The sequence below is a fragment of the Nomascus leucogenys genome, chromosome X (genome assembly GCF_006542625.1).
Source record: "Nomascus leucogenys isolate Asia chromosome X, Asia_NLE_v1, whole genome shotgun sequence".
Classification (NCBI taxonomy): domain Eukaryota; kingdom Metazoa; phylum Chordata; class Mammalia; order Primates; family Hylobatidae; genus Nomascus; species Nomascus leucogenys.
This window is the reverse complement of record NC_044406.1, coordinates 101,131,342-101,144,325: the sequence shown is the minus strand read 5'-3', so window position 1 is coordinate 101,144,325 and position 12,984 is coordinate 101,131,342. Positions and strand designations below refer to the sequence as shown.

Here is a 12,984-nt window from a genome sequence, read left to right as displayed (position 1 = left end):
TCCAAAATTCCAAGCTCAAGAGCATCCTCTTTTCTTTGTGTATCAAAGTATGGTTTCTTTACTGGAGGGCCTTTGGGGGACAGTGGGAGACAGTAGAGGGAGGGGTGATGGGTCCTAATATTTTGACATTTTCTGTATTGTAAGATGATAAATTTCCCCCTCTTGCTTCTTTTTCCTTTCACTGTGCTTTTTTTTTTTTCAAGTCACCTCTTGCTTCCTTTTTTACCTTTTTCCACCTCCAAAGAGTTAATTTTCCAAGGCTGCTTTCTTGAGTCTTATGCATACTTTTCAGTACCTCATCTGAAGGCTGACCTTCTAGAGAAACTTTTCAGTATTTTCATACTTGGGGTAGACTGACTTGCTTGTGGTGATTTTTTTTTAAATTTTTTTATGGAGTCTTGCTCTGTTGCCCAAGCTGGAGTGCAGTGGTGTGATCTCAAGTCACTGTAACCTCTGCCTCCCAGGTTCAAGCAATTCTGCTGCCTCAGCCTCCCGAGTAGCTGGGATTACAGGCGCCTACCACCACGCCCAGCTAATTTTTTTATATTTTCAGTAGAGACTGGGTTTCACCATGTTGGCCAGGCTGGTTTCAAGTTCCTGACCTCAAGTGATCCACCAGCCTGGGCCTCCCAAAGTGCTAAGATTACAGGCGTGAGTAACCGCCTGGCCACTTGTGGTGATTTTAGATCAATCTGAGGCTTCCTAATAGCTTTCCTCTAGTTTATTTCATGCTATCTTTCCTGGACTACTCTTCTTCTACGCAACAGCATGGGGTAGAAGCCTAATAGATAGTTCAGTGTTATTTCCCGTTTGTTTTTCTACTTACAGGTAATTTGAAATTTGAATGCTCTCCACACTTAACGGTGGTATTGTGTAGTTTTGTTTTTTTATATTGTTCTTTGTTTATTTGGGCAGGGGAATAGATATGTTAAGAGACTTGGATTTATGCTAATATCATTATTTGGCCACTCACATTTTTTTAAAGGGAGAAGCTGGCAAAACAGACACCACAGAACACAGTATACCTTCTAAATTATAGTTTCACTTCATTCCAGTAATCTTTTCTTAATTTTGGAGCAATAGAGTGGTAAAATGCCCACTGGGCAGATAAAATACTGGCGCTTTAAGGCTAATGCATCATTGAAACTTGATGAAGAATAAGAAAAGCATATATTCTGAGAACACTTTATGAAATGCCTATTAAGATCATCTACTATTGCCATAGGTATAGAACAGGCTAATTAATTTTTACATTTCATGAGAGATTATTTTCTAGATGCATTTATTTTCTTTTAGGATCGACAGCTAGATACACTTTCATTTCTTCTAGTCTAATTCCATTATACACTCCAGGCAACTGGAAGTCTATTTTACTCCTTTGTGAGATAAGCATATTAGCAATTAAATTCAAACTGGGCTCTCCAACTTCCTAGTAAAGATACTTTGTAGAATTGTATAAACGATTTGATTGTTCATCATAAATATTAGCTAGAAACAAAAACAGAATGAAGGGATGGAAGAAAATCAAAAGAAAAATTAAAAACCTCTTTAAAATCAATATATTGAAACTTTCAATGCCTGAATTTTTAAAGTGATGATATGAACTTACAGTTATATACTTAGTAATTAATTTTACTATCTCTTGTCTCTTTGTAATAACACAAATTATAGACTCCATGAACAAGAAGAATAGCTATTATTGAGTGCCTGTTTTGTGTCAACCACTTAGTTTGGCAGCTTTAAGAAGGATTTCTTAAAATATATTTATTAAAGAGGATGAGCCTGTTTTTCCTTCTTTGTATCAGAGATGGTAGTAGGTATGTGTACTGCCCAGAACACGGGTTGAAAGATGTTTCTGTTACTGTCTCATTCGGTACATTGTAAGGCAACTAACTGTTCATTCATTGTTTACAAAGACACTAAGCAAGAGAGCATCTATGTATGATTTCAATATATTATAAAATGTCTGTTTTGCTTTTGGAAGACTGTTACTGATTTGTTTAATAAATATGATACACACATCCAACTCCTTCTGTCACACAATTTGCTTTTTTCTTTTTCCAAATGTTACAAGTAAAATAATTAACTTTATGAGTGTTTACTATGACACAAATTTATGACATTACATGAGATTGAAAAGTGAATAGAATTGTACTTACCATAAAGGATTGCCAGGAGAGACAGGGGCATGACAAGTAGTCCCACTAGCATATCAGCAATGGCTAGGGACATTAAGAAGTAATTGGTGGCATTGTGCAGTTTCTTTTCCATGCTTACTGCCATGATCACAAGGATGTTGCCACCTATTGTCATGATTATTATTACGACGATTGAAAGTGCTGGCCAGTTTTGTACCCCGTCTGGGAATTTGAAGCGTCCACCATCGGAGGTATTGAAAATGTCAGTTACTATAGCTGCTACTGGGCTCACAGAAATATCGCATTGCCAAACCAATAGGCCAATTAGGTGCACACTGAAAATTAAGAAGAAAAAAAAATCAGGTACATATTATATTACTTATACACAATATGTTGCTAATGCAAAACAACTGCTTCTTCATGGATCATTGTCATCATTATCATCATCAGCATCATTGTCATTATTATTTCTACTCTCTTAATTAAGTCTCAGTATTTCTTCTTTCTCTCCAAAAATCACCAACTTTTATTGAGTGATTATTATGAGTTAGGCACTTAGTTTGCTGAAACATATATGTATAATCTCATTTGATCTTATTAAACAACCTCATGATGTCAGTTCTAATTTATATCCATCATGTAGATGAGAAGACTGAGTAAAGTTCAGAAAGGGTAAGTAACTTTTTCAAGCCCAAACGGCCAGTAAGTGGCGGGGCCAGGGTCCATACTCAAGTCCCACTGATTTCAAAGTCTATGTTTTAAACTTTTACTGCGATCTGAAACCACAGTATTGCTTGATTTGCTATAATAGTCTATTCTTTATATTTTTAAAATACTGATTCCTTTAGATATGTTCTGAGACAGCTGGTAACAGAATGAAGGGGGATTTTCTTAAAGGATCCATGACCCTAACAAGGAAACTGGAAGTTGCATTCTATTGATCCAAGGCTAAGAAGGAATTAAGTTGCCATCAGACCAACTTCTGGCAAGCGTCTGGAAGAGGTACAGTGGGTTTTGACAAGAGTACCCATTCATTTCTTTTTAGAAGTTTTTCTACCTTCTCACATTTGCAAAGTGCCATTATGCTGGTTCAATTGTTTCTTAACATTTTGTGCTATAAACTTTCCTTCTACCTGCACTCTCCGCATTTCTGTCTTGTCTTATATTTTGTGGGCCTTGTTCTAGGCTAGATAATGATTTGTGGTGATTAATGCCTATGGATTTGTTACTTTTCATGCACTGGAACTAAATCTCTTAAGTCATTTAAAATGTACATTTCTCATGATGGTCCTTTGGTAGATTCTACCAGTAGGAATTTCAGGCCAGGTGGCAGGCTATTGCCAGAGATGGATGTGGTTGTCATTTGCACATTCTAAATTAATATCCCCCTATGGCAACATGAGATTTATTTGAGTTATGTACATAAGTATTCTCTCAAAGTGTAAGCTCCTAAAATGTCTAATAAAGCTACACATTTTTTTCCTTAATAAAATAGACAAGACAGCCAAGCATGTTCAATATTTCCTGCTTAAAACTAAGAAATATTACCTGTGAATGACTGATTTATGTTTATTCCATGTGTAGTAATAGTTATTTAATTAATGTTAAACAGCAACATGAGGATACGTTTCCTATATGTAGTGGTTGTTCAACCTTGATATTATTTATAGAGGAGAAAATTGCCTCTGGTGGCACAATATATGCTACATAATTTTCTATGCAAGATAGTTGAAGGATGATTCTTTCTGAAATTAGGGAGATGGAACACATGACATAACATTCAGAGTCCATGTGTTCTCCATATTATGTATTTTTATGTCATTATCCCAGTCACTTGTTCTTTGAACTGAAGATAGTATCTCCAGGCAGGGATAATACGTGTGTGATTTAATGGACTCATTGCTCATTACCATTATCAGAGAAATCGTAATTCTTATCAAATGATGAGAAGTAATCAGTAAATTCTTCCAAATGTATTATTTTCCCAGAACATACAAAATAGGCAAAAATAATACAGGATTCCAAAATCTATAACATAATTAATCTGTGATTAATATGAGTAAAAATTAGTAAAATAAAGGACCAAATAAACAGAAACAAGTTATTTGTTCTCAGCTTTGATTACTCTGTCACTGTATTTATTGAATGTGGCATGTGGCCAATGTCCTGGCTATCTGACTTCAGTAATTTTTGACCAGTCACTTAACCTATCAGAACATCAACTTCATCTGTACAAGGACAATCTCCATCATATGGTTGTTGTGAAAATTAAATTATATATGTCAAACTTTAATACCTGTGTCATAAGAGGCCCTCAGTAAATGCTGGAGGTACCTTCTGTCTGCTTCACAGTTAAACAAAAGTATTTTATGTTTGCTATATCCCAACTCATGTATTTCAAAATTTGCCAGGATAATTTAAGTCTCGATTTTATTTTGAGACAATGTCTATGTGTGAAGAACTGGACTCCGAAAAGTAGTCTTAAATCCAGTATGTTTTCCAGAGTCCTTTCTGGCCTAGCTGACAAAAAACTTGTCCTGCTGGCGTTTTAAAAAACAATGTTCTGTTTTAAATTAGCTGATGATCATCTCAAGTAGTCCCACAAGAATTTATCTCAAATACTAAACTGCATCTTCAATTGTTGATTGCAGAATGACAAGTACATTTATCCTTAAACCTATAGAATAAGGTCCTAGGGGAATATGCAGTCTGCCTCAAATGTTCTAAGTAAATTGTGAAAACATCGAAATTCCTTCATATGTCTCTAAAAATGGTAGAGGAGTACAGGACAAATTATACATAACAAAAACATACACGAAGAAAATTATGTCAAATTATGAATTTTATAATTTGAGTATCTTTGAGTTTGGACTGTTTCAAGTAGTTATCTAGCCTATCCCTACTGGTCAGAAATTTTTTTTTTAATTAAAGAATCTGTGAGACAAATACTGAATTACTGAAGGAAGGAGTCTTGTCAGATGTAAACATATCTGTTGTGAATTACAAAATAAGGTAATGGTGTTAGGATAAATCTTGATAAAGTATTTACTTCACTTTCCTGGTTTCAATTAAATTGTTTAATAAATTTTTATTGAGCACTACTTATAGACAAGATTTTATGATTTTTATTAAAGTTTAATCCTTTATTCTTCAGTTTTGTAATGAAGAATTGGCTGTATTATAATTAAATCTAATTTTTAATACTTAACATGCTCAGTGAAATTATAAAGTCCTTTTACAAAAGAGGAGTAATTTAGGTCTTGCTCTTAAAGTTTATCCTAATTGTTTTTAAGCTCATAGGAATCTCATAAAATATGTACACAAAAGTCACAATTTCTCTCTGAAATGCATATAATTTACTCATTGCTACTAAAGTTTTAATGAAAATATAATTTTACATTCTTAGTATATAAACAAAATGATAATTTAATTTAAAAAGCTGAATATATTTAAAATCTACTGAGTTTTTCTATGACCTAGGACAATGGGCATTGTTAGAAAACAGGAATGCTTCCTTGTTTCTCTCAATAGAATTTTAAAAAATTGTATATGAATTCTTTAATTAATTTCATAGCAGAATAATTTGGTGCCCTTTACGGCAGTCCTACACTTTGGTATATGGGCCAATGGCTATATACTAAGTTGGCACAGGCTCATGGAGTAGGAACACTTGTCCTTTCATTTTCCCATACCCAACCCTTCTTTTCCCTTCTTTATTACTGTCCTTCACTCTTTTCTTTCCCAGTTGTCTGCTCTAGTTCTCTTGGACTCTTCCGTACTTGAAACTATCATCACAACAATGACACTCAAGATGGGCCACGGTGATGCACACTGCAGAGGATCCAATGTTGCTGAACTTTATATCTCCACCACACTGTAAACTTTTTCCTGGGTGAGCTCTTTTACAAGAATCCTAAAGGAGACTACCTAGGAGCAAGGAGATTTGGGGTTTCTCAACTATACCGATCAGAGTTTACATAGCTTTGGATCATCTTTTTCTATGCTTCGTTCCTCAAAAAGCAGGTTTGGAAGAAACACTCTAACATTTTACTATGTAAAAAGAAGGTATACCTGGATTAGATCAAACTTAGAATTGCTTATTATTTGAATCTCCTGTATCTTTACCTACACCCTTTATGTTGTATATTATTGGCTGCAACTGGGTCACTGCATCAAGACTTCTGAGGATGACATTGGTTTTTCCCATCCAGCTACATCGCCAAGCCCTACCCCCTAACTTCCGACCTTTTCTTTTCCTACCTCAACTATTCTTCACAAAACCAGAGGCATTTCATTCTCTTAACTGTTCAGTTCATGCAAGAAGGAAAAGGAAATAAACTTTTTCCTTTCTAAGTTTTACCCATGGAAAAAGTAGCCATGAACATTGAGATTATTTGAATTTAGGGCATTATCACCCTATTACTTGTTTAAGTACATGAGCTCGAGTGCTTAATTAGAGTCCAAATTATTTTTTTCCTATTAGTTATTTTTGAATAGGAATCACCCATAATATTAGTCTTTTGGGATGCAAGCCATTTATGCAGATTTAGGCAAATATAGCTGATCATATAGAAGCATTTTTTAACACGTTGAGCAAGCTACCAAGCAAAGTTATCTTTTTACTAAAATAATAAGTAGTAACATCCTTACAGGAACGAATGCACCGCATTCCTCAGGTTCACCATGATTGCTTCAGGCTTAAGCAACCAAAGTTTAAAATTGAGAAGAGGAAATTAACAGGTTAGGTTCATCATATCATCCTTTCTGGGGAGAGAAAAAGAAGAAAGAGCAAATTAGTTAAACGTCCAAATAACTTGCATAGTAACCAATTAAATAAACTTAAATGAACTTAATGGTGATAAGAAACAGTTATTAATTCAGCAAACAGGTAAGCATGTTATACTGTGTAAGTGATAAAATATGGCAAAGAGAGCAGATTTTTCAATTATCATCACAGTTTTTAAAAATTTCCTGTATATATTTGATATATACGTGGTTTATACCAAATTTCCCCCTCTTGGAGTACACATGGCTTCAAATCAATGTTTTGAAAAAGAAATTAAGAATATATTCTTCTTAGTTTGCAAACCATTGGGAGAAAATATGTGATCTAATAATTAAATAGCATATCTAAAATAAAAAGGTTTCATCTTACAGCAACATGGAAAACCAAAGCAAATTTTAGGCATTCTATAAACTGAACACATTTTATACATTTCTAGTTTTGATTGCTTCAAAGTGAAGAAACCTGCAATTACATAGTTCTCTTTATACTTTTGCATTATCCAACAACATTCTCCAGAGGGCAGCAACAGGTTTATACTAAATAAATGAATTGATTAAATTTACTATATTAAATATAGCAACCACTCTAGTACTGATCAGTTAGTAGCCAACAGATGATATATTACAGAAAGAACACATGGTATAGTACTGAAAATTACAAACTAAAGGTTAGTTGCACTAGATGATTGAAACAAAAATCTTTAGTTTCTTTTGTGGATTAAGAAGTAACAATACATCTTCTAAAGTACTAGGCAGAAAACATAGAAATCAAACAACTTTTCAAAGAATTTCAGAGTGAATACCTTCTATTTCTGTAGGTTATTTTTTAAAGAGTTATTTGCTGCATCAAACCCAAACAAATATTTACATAGTGGATTATTCACCATTTAGCACTAACTATATTTGGTATGTTAAAGTGTTGGCCAAAAGTAAACTGGATGCAAATGTACTAAGAACCTCTCTCCTGCATTTTCTATTTAGGATTTTGATTATACTCTTTACCCACACCAAACATCTAACTGTATTTTTTCTGATATTACAAAGCTATTTAAGAGTCAAGATCATGACACTGTTAAATTCACATGCACTGGGCTATCAATGAGAAGAATTTAGGGATATGTGTGTGAATGTGAGAGAGAAAGTGAGAAAGACAGATAATTGAATAGCTTGAGAACATGGAATAACACTAAGAGATCATCTGTTTTGTCTAATTTATAAATATTTAAGAGTAATATGATCATGAAAATCTGTCTTGATAAGCTTTCTTTATTGTGCTTCTAGCTCCTTCTAGAAATTTGGAAGTAAAATTTAACCAGAAGAAATCACATCTCCCTATGTTTCCCATCTCATTTAATAGCACTATCCTTGTCACTCAAGATACAGTTAATATTTTCTCCCTTCTTCATCCCTTAGCTCTCATTTATCAGTTCTATCAGTGCTACCTACACAAAAATCAATCTCAAAATCATCCCCTTACTACAGTAATACATAAAATGTGGCCTTCCAATATCTAGGAACTCAAAATATTCTGTGAGAGAGAGAGAGAGAGAGGGAGAGAGAGATATCACCCTGACCATTAGTCAGGCCAATTCTGTCCCATAAATTTTACCAGACAACAGACATCTCTTTCTCTGGGAGGTCTGAAAATAAGTGACAGAAAAAATGGTAAGGGTAACCAAAAGGTCCCATCCTGCTTCTTAGCCCTCAAAAAGTATCAAACTTTTTCCTTTTTCCTTATGCTAAAAGTACTAAAATGATTTTCAATATTTATTTTTATGTATCCAAATATTAGTATAATTTTTAAAGGTTCAAAGATAGAGCAAAATATGCTGTGCTCCAATAGAGTATAACAAAACAAGCTGATACAATAATCATCTCATGAAGCATTTTATTAGCCACATTTTTAGCTATGGATGAATTCTATTACTGTTACTCAAAATATTATATTCCTTTAAAAATCAGCCAGCTTTGTTATGCTTTTTAACATGTATATTCCTGAGAAATATAAGAAGAAAGATTAAACATCAAATATTTATTTTTCTAAGTTCCAATTTTATTGAGAACAATGAGTAATAATCACAAAAAATATTATGTATATAGATTTCCAATTTATTAACAAAAATGACTTGTAGACAAAATCATGTCTCCTCATGCTGTTAAAATTTGCATGAACACTGACTGGACATGATAGAAAATACCTGTGAACTGGTGGTAAGAGTTTGGGAACATAGTGTGATGGGAATAAATTATATGAATTATGTAAAGTAAATCATGTTATCTTACATGTTTCCCCAAATGGCCAGGCCACTGTGATGATGATATTTTGCAATAAGAAATGTTCTGTGAGTAATTCTACTAAAAGGGAAGGTGATGCAAAACTTCTTAAGTCTTAAAACCAATTAGCTGTCTCAAGTATGAAGAGAAAATCATAGATTAAATCATAGAAATAAGATCAGGATAACCACTAAATACACACTCAGACCAACCTCTCAATCCTTTCTACAGTATAAATCACAGACCTTTTCATGCCTTCTCTAAAGCACTGTAAAATCTTCAGACATCAATAACAGTAACTACAGTTGCTAAGACAAATGGGGGAGAAACATTAGTTTTCACATAATTTTCAATAGTACAATTTTACCCAAGATATTGCAGAATAACCTCAATTAATGTGAAAATTTAATTAAGTATGAATCCATACCATGAGTATTATATTTAATTCATGCCTATGAAATCTATGCTCATATGGCTATATGCCATGTGTCATACAGCATATGTCATCGAGAATAGTGTGAACACTCCAAAACAACTGAACCAAAATCGAATCTCCACTGGACATTTGGAAATAAATTGCAAACTATCAGAATCCGTATCACTCACAGAAATACTTAAAAGTCATCATCAATAATCACCTTGGAAGCAAAAGTAATTTTAAAAAGTAAGTTAAAAACTATGGGACAGAGCAAGACGCCATCTCCGCAAAAAAAATCAGCCCCATGTGACGGTGCGGGCCTGTAGTCCCAGCTACTGTGGGGTGGGCTTGGGGACCGAGGTGGGAGGATGGCTTGAGGCCAGCAGGTGGCAGCAGCAGTGAGCCGTGATCGCACCACTGCACTCCAGTCTGGGTGACACAGTGAGACCCTGTCTCAAAAAATATTAACAAAATCAAAGAAAACAAAAAACTGTGGAGCACAAAGGCTGGCACGAACAAGGCTTTTTAAAGGTGTTGTATTAATACTAAAGGCAAATTTTTGAGCAGAAGAGCCATATAGATGTACTTTCCGTGTAACATCCACAATCCTTAGCCAAGTCCTGGATACAAAGTAATTGGCTGATTGATGGGAAGGTAGGAGATTTAAGGTGTGAAGTCAAAAGATACTATCTAAGAATAAAGGAAGAGCTGTGGTTTTGCCCAAATTGTGCTTGGAGAGGATAGAAGCTTACAACTTTATTGAAAACCCTTGCCTTGCATCCTCTAAAGCTAACCATTTATAATTCATTTTTACCATTACCTTTTCCACCCTTTGGCACTGAAGAAAGATTGGTCGTGTTTCAATCACGTTTTCTGTTCTCACATTACTTTTTATTCTTTCTTTCCCAGACCTGGTTGAACATAATATTGATGAGTCTTAAAAAAAAAATGCCAGCATTTCTACTCATGTTTTAACAAAAATTGGAGAGTCTAGATTCACCCATGAAAAGATATAGTTTACACTAACTTTCTGGAAATTCTATTAGCACATTATAATGATGCAGCATATTTTCTGTCAAACTGAAAGACTAAATTTCACACTAATTTTTTTTAAATTGTAGAATAGGCCACGTGTGATGGCTCATGCCTATAATCCCAGCACTTTGGGAGGCCAGAGTGGGTGGATTGCTTGAGCTCAGGAGTTCAAGACCAGCCTGGACAGAATGGCAAAACCCCATGTCTACAAAAAATACAAAAAATTAGCCAGATGTGGTGGCGTATGCCTCTGGTCCCAGCTACTTGAGAGGCTGAGGTGGGAGGATCCCTTGAACTCAGGTGGTTGAGGCTGCAGTGAGCCCTGATCATATCACTCTACTCCAGCTAGGGCAACAGATCCTGTCTCAAAAAAAAAGAAATTGTAGAATATAGTCGACTAGATCACTTCTGTCTCACTTTGTATAACAAAGCATTTAAAAATTGAATAAATAATACATATAGAAGTTTGATTTTTAACAATTTTCAGTGTTCAGAAATTATGACTCATAATTCAAATATTATCCCTCTAGTTATTATACCCACTGAGCTTTTAGCAGATGTCTAAATCAAAAACGAATTAGCCATAAATGTTCAGATTAGTCCTGGGAAGATTATATTAATGTGGCACAGATTTACAATAATTTTAGGGGAGCTCATTTAATTCAAAAATTATCCTTAGGACTAATGAATGTTGTAGGAAGTTTTCCTTTCAACTTCAAATGTACTCTAGTGATTTTCTAATAAATCATACATTTGTCATACTAAAAACTCACCTTTGCTAGCTATAGTCAAATCAGATAATTTTTATTATTTTGATAGAAAGTTTTTCAGTTATTATCATCAATGAAATTAAAGACTACTCTTCCACCAGTGATTATTCAATTTGAATCCAAGTCTAGGCTCATTACTTGTATTCCCTGTCCTCCAAGATAATGTTAAGTGGTTATTTAAACAGATTTACCTGTTCCTCCTATGCTTGGAATTCAAATGGAAAAAAAAATTTTTTTCTCCTCATTTGTATTTACTAAATACCTCTGCTTGTGTTTGACATGTTCCATGAGCGTGATTATTGTTAAATTAAGTGTGAATTCACACAACAGTTAACTCAAAATCTACAGCATATAAAATTATGTTTTTCACAGCTAGACCTATTCCATTTACATAAAATAATACTTTAAAAACATACACTTCCCAGTTGATAGACTTAAAGTAGCAATTGCAAATCACTCTATGATGGTAGTAAAAGACATGGAGAGAATTTGCCTTAGTGGGCAGAATGCCCAGCAATTTGAAACTGCTTTCTCCATAGGTGGTAGCAGAACTATCTAGGAATTATCTCAGTGTTAGTATGCACATAGCACAATAAAATGAAGGTTTTCAAAGAGGAGAGCTAATGGAGCAAACCATATGCTAAATCTCTGTGTTGGAGACCAACTCCAGCCGATCTGCAGGACCAAAAGCTATATAATAGTAGTTTCATATATTCAAATATTTATCGATTGTTTATTATGTGCCAGGCACTATGCCAGATGCTGGGCATGTAGTAGTAAACAAGGTAGACAAGGCCCCTGCTCCAATGGAGCTTACATTCTAGCTGGAGATACAGAAAATAAACATTTAAACAAAGATGTAGGATAATTTCAAATAGTGATAATTGCTATAATAAAATGAAATTGCATCATGAGATAAAGAGTGATTGGGGGAAATACATCAGATGGATCCATGTACATAGCCATAGCTTGAGGTTAGATATCTTTTAAATATTGTAATATACAAATAATATTTGCCAGCATTTGCCAGCTACTCTCCATCACAATATAAAATAGTTATTTTATACTGGTGAGTACACGACAAGTGTCACTGATGAGAGCAGATCAAAATTTTCTGTTAATTTGATTTTAATTTTGCAAGCTAGAAAAAAAATCCTCTGTATCTTTTGTTAAGACACTTAAAAATCAATTTAGTTGCATACTAAAATGCATTCCCACTTACATCTACAATGGTGTCTCTTCACCCACAAGCAATTCCCACTTCCCATTTCATTAGATTAAGAGATCACAAACTTTTCACTTTCTAACAGGCTCTTCTGGTTGTGGAGGGTTCCAGCTGAGTCATGAAAAGCGAAAAGTTCAGTCAGTTGCCCAGATGTATTTATTGCCAAATAACACAGGGTACTTGGATACATCTGGACAGCCGAATGAACTCTTAACTCCTCGTCTCTCCAACAGCTCTTCCTTCTCAGCTTCAAGACATCCTATATAAAGGGGAAAGAAACAAACAAAAAGCTACTTCAAAGTTGAAGGGTCAGTTTCTGGTTTTGCTGTCTCATCTGGA

At 34.3% G+C, this 12,984-nt stretch overlaps 1 protein-coding gene across 3 annotated transcripts in view; it reads right to left on the bottom strand.

Annotated features, from left to right (window-relative positions):
- HTR2C (5-hydroxytryptamine receptor 2C) overlaps window positions 1-12,984 on the bottom strand; it is a 326,375-nt gene that overhangs the window by 178,720 nt on the left and 134,671 nt on the right. For 2 of the 3 annotated variants that reach the window (XM_003262218.2, XM_030807395.1), the window contains exons 3-4: window positions 6,789-6,902; window positions 2,160-2,473 (exon numbers count right to left, since the gene is read on the bottom strand). In XM_003262218.2, the coding sequence (XP_003262266.1) occupies window positions 2,160-2,473; window positions 6,789-6,823 (349 nt within the window). In that variant the 5' untranslated portion in view covers window positions 6,824-6,902. Of the gene's footprint in view, window positions 1-2,159; window positions 2,474-6,788; window positions 6,903-10,435; window positions 10,527-12,984 lie in introns of all 3 variants that reach the window. The other variant, XM_003262219.3, reaches the window with a different exon arrangement.